Genomic DNA, 13,249 nt, shown 5'->3' on the forward strand with positions numbered 1-13,249 from the left:
ATGCGTAACACGATTTCGTACATAGTTTTCATGCATCCGCCATCTCTAGGCAAAGTTAGAAACAAGACGCCGCCGACGAAAATTAAGTAAACCCACTTTACTACTGTAGAACTGTAATAAGTACAGGGAATTTGCGGGCGGTATTGAAACAGCCCCCACGTGTGTTGCTTTTTTGTGCGTCACTTTTGAAAAAACGAATTATCCGAGCCTCATTATAGTTTCTCTTGCACATGAAAATTAATAAGGAGATGCGACATTTTTTTCCGTTACATTCTTTCGTGTCCTGATTCATATGTAGCGTACCGTCACATTTTATTTTACAATTTTTCCTGCGGAAATGAGTAAATTTCCTTTTTCTTCGATTTTGTCACATATTTTATAATTCGGTTCCTTTTAATCGGACCGGAATTTTCTGGATTTATAAAGCGAATTACACATAAAACCGAAAAAAGCATTACCGATTTAACCTAATCTTAATCTTTAATTAAGTGCGGTGTTCTAACAGACAGAAAAAGCGATAATGTCATCAAATTTTCGCCTTAATAATACTAATAATAGGTACGGTGAGTATTTAACTAAAGATAATAGGAAAGTTGCCAATGCGTGCATTCCCAACGAAATTGGCACTTGTTTGATCACAGAAGATAGAAAATGTTTAGATAAATAAAGAAATATGAAAGCTGACGAAAATAGGACAGGAGATACTATTTGTGACGCCATAGAGGAGGTCTATAGGATCTGATCCAAAAATCAATGCTCGATTCCTATAACCAATTGAATAACTAATTAAACAGTTTTTTTGTACGCTAAGTGCGCTACAAAAATGGACACCACCTATAGAAAGTTTACACCTGATGTGGAAAGTGTGTTCAATTTGATCCAACTCCTTTAATTTTAATTTAAATTAATTGTATGATCTTTGTGTTGATAGTCCTAAAGGATAACAAGATAACCGCGGCAGATTTGGGTGGATTGAAAATCATTGTTCACTGTTTTGTCTTTAAATGGAGGAAAATTAGAGCCCAATAAGTAAACAAGCATATAAAGTCTCTGATGTTCCATCATTTTGATGTGGGAGATCCAGTAACACAAGAATAACTCCATTGGACGTATCTCATGCTGAAACACCTAAGGATCTACGACATTCCGTTACCGAGACTGCGATCAATGTATAAAAGGACAAATTCAAAAGAAATTTATAAATTATAAACTTCAGATCAGACTAAGTGATGCAGGAATATCACGACAGTACGAATTTAATACTGGAAACCCGAAAGTTCCACGGTATTCCGTTGCGAAGATCTCGATCGGTTCATAAAATGCTTAAAAGGCACCCGAACAGCCATTGTCTTCTTTCCGTAGGCGACTGAGACAGTGACTTTACCTTTAGGAGGAAAAACGTCCCTACAAAAGTTACTAGAGTTGAGGTCACGCGGGTTGTGTCCTGAACTAAAGTGGTTCTGAGCTGTGATCGCTGTCTTCAAGGTCATTTCTGTATATCTCTCGCCATTGGACCCATCGTATACGCATCTTCAGGGCATTCAAAAAATAAAGGGCGTAATATTTCCAATAAGCACGCAATTTATTTTTCTAATCTAAGAATTTTGTTTTTAATTCAAAGTTAAAGTTCTATCGTTGCTATTGGTACACCCTATAGTTTTAAAAACGATCAGACAGATGGGCGGACAAAGCGTCTAACACATTTACGAAAATGCGGCAAATTAAACCACATTAATTATATCATTTATTTGAAAATAAATACCACTTAAAATTTAAATGCTTAAGTGCTAATGTTTCTAATACCACTATTACCCTTCTTCTTTCCCTTGAATTTTGGACACACTTGCAAATCTGGCGGAATGCAGTTTTTAACAATTAATGTGGCCATCACATTATGATTCGTTAACTGCTTCGTAATTGTAATTGTGCCAGGTTCGTAGTCTCTAATTCGCGCATAGTAGGGCAGAACGTCTTTGAGATGCTCCAATCTTTGCTCTATTAAATAACTATTTTCGTCCAAACCGGGGGTCTCTCGGACCTCATGAAAATCGTTGGTAAATTCACTACTCACCAATTCGCTTTTAATCATTTTGTTATCTCGACGTTTATTTTTATAACGATCCCTTTCAATCACGTAGTATTGGTTTTTTATAAACGACTCGGGATAACTTTCCCTTTTGCGATACGAAGTATTATTTCCATATCCGCAGGGTCGTTTTTTCCCCTTCACTTTTATGCAGACGGGATTTTTTGTAACATACTTAGTAACCACATTAATCACTTTAGTAATCACACGAGAGGGGTTTATCATTGGAATGTTTACGGATGGTATGGGCACGCTGTTTTTATAGGGTAGCGATAGGGAAGGTAGTTGTTCCAGGTAATCTTGGGGATTATATAATTTTCGGTAATTTTCGTATATACTTGGATTTGCTTTTAAACTAATGGTCAAAATAAGCACCAGATACGCAAAAGTGAAATTACACATGACGATACCAGTATCTTTGCTACACTGAACAGTAATACACGGTAATGGGTTCTTTTATAAACTTTTTGTGTGACTTGAGATGAAAGCAAAGGAAAGCGAATTATGACATGTTAAATTTATTATTTATGTTATTTTCTTGCTCGTATAAGTGTTTAATAATTACTTTGTATGCACGCATTATTACAGCAAATCTTTGTACTTGTCGTTGAAGTTGAAGGAAAGTAAACCAGTGAAATGGATGGTTAACGCATAAAAAAAAGGTGCTATTTTGTCGTTCTTTTATAATTACTGTTAGAATTGCGCTTTATGTTAAGATGATTGTCAATATTCTACTTAATTGCAATTTGTTATGATGCAATTTTAGAATATATCAAGCTGATCGATGGAACGATGGTTTCATTGATGCACAAGTGGTCATTGTCATTACAAATGTCAGAACCTTGGTCAGAACATACATATCAAACAGGACTCAGAGCAACATTGAGTGCTTGAAATGTATTTCCAACCCAGTGATGAGAAAATTTGTTCTATAAAAACACATTTGTCGATTTAATTAACCTGTAAGTCCGTATGTCCATATATCACGTTTTAGACAGAAGTAATGATTGTCTAATAGGTAAACTTTGTAGCATAAGCAACTAATAGGCCTATCACATCGAGATCCGTCGTTTTTTTCCAGCCACAACGGCATGGAATTTTTTTTTCAAATAACAACATTTTTATTTATTTATTATTCAAAAGATTTTGCTTTTCTGTGTACAATCTACGTTTTTTATATCTGAGTTTTTAGCGCCGTGACGCCACACAACTTTTTTTTCAAACAGCAGTCCAAAATTTCAGTCATTTGAAAGAAAATTTGAAAAAATATTAAATATTTTGTGATTGTTTGAGACGTCTTGATAAACGTTACGCATCGCATGATTTGCACGAAGAATAGTACAGTTCATTTATGTTTAGGCAATGACGCCGGCATATCATTAATATAAATAAGAAATAATAGCGGTCCCAAAATGAAACCCTGTAAGACACCATACTCAATTCGTAACTTGTCAGTGCAAATGCTGCTAAAGTCTTCGCACTGGTATGCCTATTGGACAGAAATGATTCTAAGAATATGATGCTAAGAATGAAGCGCTTCATTGACTTAGGTCAAATGTGGATAAGTTCATAAATCCATGTTACTATTACGAATCCACTTAAACATTTTGATTTACCAAGGAACGCAGAACTTTATGGGAGGCACCCATCAGAGTTCTAATTCAATTAAACAACCAATCTTTATTGGACGCCTGCTTGGCAAAACTCATGTCATCCACTTCTCACCTCCTCACCTCTCCTTCAGCACCTACTGCTGTCATTTCCGCCTCCGTACAGTCCCATAACATGTGTTCTATGACCTCTTCTTTCTCTCCGCATATTTTTACATTCTCTTTCTTCTTCTTGTCTCTTTCCCTCCCTCTTCATTTCCGCTTCTCAATTTCGTTATTGTTTTAATATTTTTTCTTCCTTCCCACAAATACTTTAATACCCACTCCCTTATTCGGTCTTTACCCTTTGTTGTTATATTTGTGCACTCAGGTCTTTTCTCCTACTCCTCTCTTCATTTCGACCTCAGTCCGTCCGTAGACATTTTTTTGTAACATGTTCCTTCTTATTCTACTCACATTCCTTTTGAGTTCATCCTCGTTGTCAAGCACCAATTTGCTTTCTTTATCGCCTCTTTCTACCCTGCGCCCCAACGCTATACTTATCTTTTCCATTTTTGTTTCATCCACTAATATTCAATGTGGTCCGCTGGGTCACGCAGAGGGCTGGTGATGCGATCTGAAAACGACTGTAAGCCGAGAGTACTACCCATACGATAAATGAACAATATCCATTGATAAATTTTCTTTGCACTTCTTCCAGTAAGTGAGCACCCCTCACAATTGCGCCGAACTTTTAAAATCATTCTTGAACCCCTCTTCTCTCTAATTACCCACACCGGTCTCACCGCCTCCACCCCCTTTTACCCTAATTCTTTTATCTTAGTATTTGTCCCATAGTTTTTTTTTGCATATAGTACTCTAAATACTTAAATTCCACCTATTACCTTTTCTATTCTTTCCTCTTTCCATTTCCATTCCATGTCCTTCTTTTTCCACCCTTCCCAAATCATCATCTCCGACTTTTCTACATTTAGTTCAATTCCTTTCCTTTCCCAATACCTTTCCATTCTTCCCATCACGTCCTTCATCTGTTCTACCTCTGTTGCTTGCATCGTCCACGTATGCCAGAGACCATAGCTTTTTTCTTCCCACTACTACCCCTCCACCTTGATTCTGTCTTAATACATTTTTCATGTCTTTTAAGTGGAGATTAAATAAGGTTGGGCCACGTGGGCATCTCTGTCTTAGTCCTTTACATGTTCAAAACATTTCAGATTCCTTCGCTTCTATTCTTATATTCAACTTTGTCTCTCCTTGATTCTGTCCTTTAACTTCTTGTGAATTTTCCCATGTTCCATACTTTTTCCTTTTCCACTCTGTCAAACGCTGCCTTTAAGTCCATGCAAAACGCGAACACCTTTCCGACCATTTTTTTCAATTCCTTTTCCACCAATCTGTGTAGTATAATACAGTCGATCGTTCCCCTCTTTCAGTGTCCTCCAATATAATTTTTTCTTCCATTTCGCTTTATAGCCTTTCGTTCACTATTCACTGCATAGATTCTATACGCCGTAGTCATTGTAGTAATTCTCCTACGGTTTCCTACATAATCTGTGTTTTCTCTTTTGAAGATTTTCACAATTACTCCTTCCTTCCATTCGTCAGGTATACCCCTTCCATTCATTCCTTTTTTATTAGATTGATCATTCTTTCTTTGAGTCTATCTGTGGCGAAAATCCAAGCCTCATTACCTATATCGCCTCTCCCTCCCGGTTTTCCTTCTTCCTACTTCTTCCATAGCCTCCTCTCTCATCTGCTTTCCTTATAGTCTCGTGACAAAATGTTGTTTCTTCCCACTTGTTCTATTTTTGTTTTTTCCTGACTTGTTCAATTTTTATTTCGTTTTTCTCTTTTCTTTTGTTCTTTGCGTCTGTACACCCACTCCTCCCTCTCTCTTTTCTCTATAATTTCTTTTGCTGTAAATTTCTCCCTCCCACCCCTTTCTTCCTCTGATGTGTTCTCACTAATCTCACTAATTTTCTTTGGTACCCTATCTGTATTCCTCATCTTCTACGATTAGTTTCCTATATCGCCATTTTACATTCTTGCCTTTCTCCGTTCCTTTTCCTCAACCTCTCTAATTGTTCCATTGTCGGTAGTAGCATTTTTTTAAATTACGAATTCAACTATATACGACACACAAGTTGGAAACTATTGGTTTCAAAAGGATGGGGCACCCGCGCAGACCGCCCTAGAGCAAGAATACCTATCAGAGAAACTTTCCACTTTCCAGGAAATTTGACCGATAGGAATTCATGTACGATTAGGGCGGTGTGCGCGGGTGCACCATTATGTTGAAACCAACAGTTTCCAATTTTTCCAATTTCTGTAGCTCTTCAATTACGTCTCTTCTCTGTAATTTGACCACCATCGCATCTTCTATGATTTCCGAGATCCCCATGATAGACATCCTTATATTGGACACATCAGTGTATCTGTACCAATAACATTAATCGTAATTTAAGCTGCCATAAGTTTCATAGGGCAGTAGGTAAAGGTTTACAAATTTGAGATTCTGTCGAGCTAATTATGACAAAGACAAATACGTTTTAAGGTGAATGCACTTTATTCACTAATTTCGAGAAATACCACGTTAGCTGATAGCTGAACATCGCATTTAGATAAACGGCAAAACACTTTTAAGATAAATCGGTGGCATTAACGAGGAGTACAGAACGTATAAAGGTTACAACTAAAGGAATTTCGACTCATTTGGGTACACTTAAAGATGCAATACTTTACTTTGCAATTTGCAGCTGCAGTGCTAGTTTCGGGGGTGTTCAGCAAAAGTGCATACAGGCCCCGCGAGCCTCGTATGTTTTGGCGTTCTTATACGGAAACTATGGTGGTAACGGACGTTGTAACATCGATACTGCCTTCATCTTGCGTACATGTCGAACCAACATTGCCAGCATGTCGCGGTTTGCGTAATTTGGAAACATTTCCGGAGTTTGTAGGACGAGAAATCCATTCCAACCAAGTGTAAGTTTTTGTTGATTAAGTAATACCGCTGCTGACTGTAATTACTTAGTAAAGGTAGACAATTAGTGCAACCACCCCTAGTTGTTGATAAGGACCATCACCAGCTGATGTTAGCCCCGTTGAACGAAACGAGAGTAGTTGGATGGGCGGAATATTTAGGTCTTGTAGGTGCCACATTTACAGTGACGGAGGTTCATCTAAAAACTACTACAGTAATTGATCCACGTACGGTTGTGACATTTTCAGTGAAAGGATGCAGGCCGTCACGATTACCAATGGAGTTGGATCGATGTCCTGTCAATCAATACAATGTTGACGAAATTGTACCCTCCTCTGTGTCACCACCAAGTATAACACCGACAGCCCTACCTGGCAGCTTGATGGCAATGAATGACGAGAGAAATTCAAAAAATCTTGAACCGTCTTCGTCTGGCATCCCCATGGAAAATCTTTCCCAAACCTTAACTGAAGATTTAAGTGACGTAACACTGAGGAGAAGGAACAGCTAATTGATTCTTTAGTTATATACGCCTACGTTTTATCAGTGTAAAGAAATTGACTAATTAGGATAGAATAAAACATTGAGTTTGGTTAGCTATAATTACTCGATACCACTTGTCATTTAACATTTTTAAGGCAATTACCCTGGAGGGCAGAGGGTAAAGTAGGTTTTGGTTAAAAAGTTGTCCCTCTTGACTTTTAGAGCAATTGGTTTTCCGGCTGTATACCCAATACTCTACCAGAACCAATTAAACAAGAAAGTATTTCCGCACCTAAAACTGTAAAGTCTCTATTACTGGGTATGCAATTTATGGCGGGATATATCGACCTTTTGGTCCAAGTTAATTTTTGCGTATTATTCTGATGCATTTTTCAACATTTTCGTAAAAAACAATATTATGCTTATCGTTGTGGCTATTGCCACAAAGGAATGCCAGTGACGGGTCACGCAAAAGGACTGATTATTCACAAACCCGATTTTGATTGGTTACATTATTTTTTTAAATTAGAATTATTTACGTTGTGTTTATTGGACCGAAACAGTAATTTCCACAGAATCTTAAAACAAACCACAAACACAATTCTAATAAATCGGACGCGTTTCGAAAAAAAATGTGTTATCATATACAATCCCTTTCCATGAGGATCGTCTACTTTTGGGAACCATGGAACATGTTACCAGGTACCTAAATTCTGAGAAAGGGTGAAGAGTACAGGATCTTGAGTGCAATAAAGTTCTTTTGTTAGGAGCAAGATGGAAACTTACATGGCCAGCTTCTAGGCAAATTCAACTAACGCCAAGATATGTAGAAATGAGCTAATCGCAAGTCATTTATTGCACATAAATTCTAAATAGAATATTGGCATAATCTTGCCCCCAAGATAATGTACCTCACCCCTCGTTCAGGGTTTCGGGCCTACAGTTGAAAGTCGAACACAATCACGGAATTAGCTGTCGTAACTGATTTGATTACGGTTTTTGCCACCCCTGTGACTGCTTCTTTCACGGAGAAAATGTTAGTTGCAAGCAACAAGTCAGTACACACACGCACACACACAAACTCGGTAATTTCCACATATTAAAAGAATGATCAAAATTTATATGAATGTTACTTAGATAAGACCAAGTAATCTACATCAATCAATTAAAATTTATACCAAACATGACATGCACATTATAGAATTGCATTAGGAAAAACACAAAAGCATAATAAAAACGAACAAAAGAACACCACACAAAACAAACTAAGGGCTGGTTAATTGATTTTTCCATCAACATGACATACCCTGCGTAACAGAACGCCACTGTTTTTTGCCCTCATCAAACGTTTCACCTTGCACCAGCACTACGCGGTCTTTAGATCTTTGACCTTCTCGTATCGCAATACTGCTATGGATAAAGTATTGATTGTTTAAATACTTTTAAACACTATTATCATTTTTACGATTAACTCAGACCAGTAGTTTAGCAACAATGAATAACGACAATAACCTATTACTTTCTCTTATTAATGGAATACGCATTATTAAATTTAATCGACCTTCCAAAAGAAATGCCCTGAATTCGGAGATGTATGTACAAATAACAAGAATTCTCACTGAAGATTCAAAGAATGACAATGTAGTTGGTACTGTATTCACTGGAATTGGAGACTACTACACTAGTGGCAAGGAATTTAGAGTGGAAATGACGACTTCAGTTGAAAGAAAGTGTGATCAAGTGAAAGCCTGTATTAGTGCCCTTATCGACTATCCAAAACTGTTAATTGCCATTGTTAACGGTCCCGCAATTGGAGTTGGCGTCACAACGCTTGCCTTATTTGATATTGTCTATGCCAGTGATAGGGCAACCTTTCAAACACCATTTGTCAAAGTGGGGCTTTGTGCTGAAGGGTGTTCCAGTTATCTGTTTCCTCGTATAATGGGTAAAACCAGGGCATGCGAAATGTTACTTTTAGGAAAACGATTTTCTGCAAAGCAAGCTTGTGATGCGGGATTGGTGTCGGAAGTCATTCCACATGGAGAGTTGGAGAATTTTTTGAAACAAATATTGCAGTACGGTTCTCTTCCACTGAAATCTTTGTTGAAATCCAAAAAATTAATAAACGACAATGTGAGACAGAAGTTACATGAAGTGAACAAGCGAGAAATGGCTATGGTGGGTGAATGTATAGGCAGCGAAGAGTTTCTTAATTTTGCTATTGCATTTTTATCTAAAAAAAATAAATTGTAAATATTAGGGTTACAACGACTTACTTAATTGATTTAATAAAAACAAAAATCAATGACAATTTTAATTCCATAACATCAACACAATGAAGAGAAGTAAAACTGGGTGCAGTCTTCAAGAAATAATGGTACCTACCATATAAAGCATCACTAAGGGAGGGCATGATACCAGGGATCCCAAAATCATCGACCTAACTATTAAATACAAAAACAAATTACACAAATTAAGTAAATACAAAATCGTTTTCTACGTTAATATCCCAAGGTACTTGAAACATGCGTCAACTGGCAAAGGCGTACAGTGCGAAGATTTGTAGTCTTTCATATGTTTGTGCAGCTAAAATTAAAATTGTTCAGCAAGGGCGCGAGTATCTTAATATACACACAAGATACAAAGCCATTTTGTTTTTCTGTTCTGTGGGCATACTATCGCCGATTCGTAAAGGATCAGATTTTGAATGTTCTGAAATGTAGGACTCCAATAATGATCTGCAGAGATCCGAGTTTATGCCAACTCGTTGCACAATTTGGTCTAAAATTGACCGTTGATCCAAATATACATTACCTCAAAACTTACCTTGTGCTGTCAGTGTTGTTGACAATTATACTCCTTTGCCAAGCTAATTTGCGACTCCTCAAAAATCAACGGATATCGAAAACGCATCAATTTGATTAGTAAATGATTTCCACGGTTTGGAGACAAATCACCCTCCCTACAAAGTAGCGTTACTACGCAAAAGCAAACAGTCAATTACCTACTTTATGTTAATAACTTCATCTTCGGTTCGCCGAATAAGTAGTATAGGCCCGGAGTACTTTGATAATTGTTCGTAATTGTGCAAGTTGGCATATTCTCGAATTGCCAATTTGACAATTGATTCTAAATACGCAGGCAGGCAAGACATCGTCAAATGTCGCATCTAAGACCTACATTAACTAAGTCTCAAAATGTAAAAAAATTGTAAGCGAAAGCTACTTACGACGCCTTTAACGTCGGGATAGTTCATAACTGCCCAGCTTGCAGAGTAACCGCCAATACTCCATCCGAATAACATAATATTTTGTACTTTAAATCCCAGTTTATTAATGACAAATTTCATTACGATATCTATCGCGTTTTGTTCTTGATCAGGATATGGTGTACTCTGTAAAATTCGAAGTTCGTAAACTAACGCTAGTAGACCTCAATTAAACCTTTGAATAAACAGTGCGTTCTAGATAACATAAAATATACGTATGGATGATATATAAAAGAATGGAGAAATTCGTGATTCAATATTTAGATTTTATGTTTTTTAAATATTGAATCAAGAGTTGCTCCATTTTTTTGTATATCAACTATAAGCATATTTTATGTTGTCGTATGGCAAATTGTTTGCTCTTTTCAAATATCCTCCGAAAACATAGACATTGCATTTGAAAAACAAAAGTTCCATTGATTTCCTGTTACACCGGAAGGGACACAGAAAATTCCAATGATCGTAATGTTACATATAAAATTATATTTGACAAATTTTTTGTATTTCGCCAAATAAGAGATACTGAGGTGGCCCTCTTATCCAGAACGCACTGTATATTATATAAGGCGAGCTAAAAAATGAAAAATATGTGACCTTCAAAAACCCAAGACCATTAGGGAGCAAATAGCCTACAAACTAAGCGAACCTAAGGTTTGTTTCGGCGCTTTCTCATCAGTGGATAACCTCTACAATCTAGAATTGAGTACCAAGAGTTTTTATGTCGGCTAGGGTAATAATATGCGATAAAAGAGTGTAGTGCTAAATTAAGTGATCCATCATAAAAGTGAAATACTTAATTATTATCAAACAATAACCGTGCTGCCTGCAAATTCTGGATGATTCCACCCAAAGTACAGAATATCCGCCTACGAGGACGGTTCCCATTATACCAATCTCGTAAAAGCCCGCATTATCTTCACAACATATGACCAAAGTGGTACCATTGCCGGTAACAAACATTGTATCAGTTTCATTGCTTTCCATTTGTACCTACCTAATTTAGAACGAACGTGTAGAACCTAATTTTGTTACTTATGGAAGCAATTAAATGAAATTTCAAACATATACACTTTAAATAAAAGCAAAACTAACATCAGGTTTAAAATTTGGTTTTGCACATGCTATAGCCCTACCCCAGGAGCTCGTTTGCTATATTTGTTTAATTTATAATTGCTTATGAAATTTATTTTGTTTTGTAGTATATGACTGTGTCCAATAAGTGGATGTATTTCTGTGCGGCAAATATAGATAGATACCTACTATGCGATCAAGAAGAGGTTGCCGTCGAGTCACCTTTGGATTTTTTGGGGCATTTTTCGAAAGAAAGCCACTTCATTAGGTACTAAAGTCTTTAAAAATAATCGACGAGTTCGACAAATTGTCTATAATTATGAATATAACGGTAGGTACTATGTATCTACGTTTAAAACAGTAGCAAAATAATACAAATTTGCGGACTCACTGAACGAAATTATTGCATGAACCGCAACAACAAACTATGGTATAGATACGGTCACTCAACACCGATCAAAGTGCATTTTTCCCACACAATGCGCACATCAACAGTAAGAATTCGGGAAGGAATAGTGCGACACATCAAAACAATCTTATGCCGTTCTGGTCTTGGGGCTGTCCTACACCGTATAAGAAAGAAAGCAAAACGCATAAGCTTTAACTGGAGGACTAGTAGATATAGTAGTGGTACAGACGGACAACGGGCGGACAATAGCATTCATTGGTTTTTTTGGAAAATACGCTAAAAAGTGCGAAGTAATGAAATACCATTGGAGTTGCGAATGTATGGAAAAACAGAAAGCTAAATGTCTTTACTGTTTACGCGACGGTCGTAGGTATCTGTACTTCTCCGTTACGCGTTTTATTAATAAATTTTAAACAACGTTGCATTCCCTATACTTATGTGATGGTTTTGTCCGTCTGTTCCGATCTTCTACCTCGAGAATTACATGAAAAGAGATAGCGACGTTTAACCTTCGCCAATCGAGTTCTACAAATTCAAGGACCATTTGCTATTTAATATGAGCCGGATCAAAAGTCTGGTTTACGAATACGAGCTGAGTGAAAAAAACTTCCACAGGCGACTCGACGTCAATCCTTTTTTGATCCCCCGTTACTTTATTATATTATGAATAGGAAATAGCATAGGTGGTTGACACTGCCATATATATATGTCACTCGCTGTATTTACATTAGTAACACTATTATCTCATTGTGAATAGTTGATTTAATCCATAAAAAAACAAGAAAAGAAGAATCGCCTACGATTTTCAGTAGGAGAATTTTTGCCACTCGGCTCGCAATCGGAAACAGACTTTTAATACGCCTCACTGACACTTGAACTCATAGAAATTGATTGGCGAAAGTTTGATATCGTTATTTCTTTTCGTTCTCAAGTTAGACGAGGAACAGACGGACAAAACCATCACATTAACAATACAACAAAATTAACATTTTCAACAAGAGATTAACAGCAAGTAAGCAAAACAAAAAGGAAAATGGAAATTAATTATACAAACAAAACAAAAATAATGATTATAACTAAGTCAACAAGAATATATATTACTCAATAAACAAAACAATATAAGACGTAGGAGTGAAAAGAACATATACCTACGCTTGTGAAAACTGGACACCAAGGAAAAAAAACGAAAGTAGAGTAAATGCTACGGAAATGAAACATTTTAGAAAAATTACTGGAAGAACCAAATGGGACAGGGTAAGAAATGACAAGATCAGAGAAATAGCAGAACAAGAGCCAGTAAAGGAAAAAATAAAAAAGAAACAGCTAAAACTGGTTCGGACAT

General features: G+C 36.8%; 1 protein-coding gene and 2 pseudogenes across 1 annotated transcript; 2 read left to right on the forward strand and 1 right to left on the reverse strand.

The window, feature by feature from the left end:
• Positions 1-6,390: 6,390 nt before the first annotated feature.
• Positions 6,391-7,279, forward strand: LOC116174476. Its single transcript, XM_031492408.1, has 2 exons — positions 6,391-6,678; positions 6,728-7,279. The coding sequence occupies exons 1-2, from the start codon at positions 6,425-6,427 to the stop codon at positions 7,185-7,187; spliced, it is 714 nt and encodes a 237-aa protein (XP_031348268.1). The 5' UTR covers positions 6,391-6,424; the 3' UTR covers positions 7,188-7,279.
• A 1,295-nt stretch (positions 7,280-8,574) lies between these two features.
• Positions 8,575-9,439, forward strand: LOC116173330 (annotated as a pseudogene).
• A 193-nt stretch (positions 9,440-9,632) lies between these two features.
• LOC116173631 lies at positions 9,633-11,387 on the reverse strand (annotated as a pseudogene).
• Between the last annotated feature and the right edge of the window lie 1,862 nt (positions 11,388-13,249).

This window comes from Photinus pyralis, unplaced genomic scaffold (genome assembly GCF_008802855.1).
Source record: "Photinus pyralis isolate 1611_PpyrPB1 unplaced genomic scaffold, Ppyr1.3 Ppyr1.4_LG6, whole genome shotgun sequence".
Lineage (NCBI taxonomy): Eukaryota > Metazoa > Arthropoda > Insecta > Coleoptera > Lampyridae > Photinus > Photinus pyralis.

Coding starts and splice junctions, on each gene's coding strand:
- LOC116174476 (XM_031492408.1), top strand. CDS start 6,425: ATGCAATACTTTACTTTGCAATTTGCAGCTGCAGTGCTAGTTTCGGGG. Junction 6,679..6,727: donor GAAATCCATTCCAACCAAGT/GTAAGTTTTTGT, acceptor GTAATTACTTAG/TAAAGGTAGACAATTAGTGC.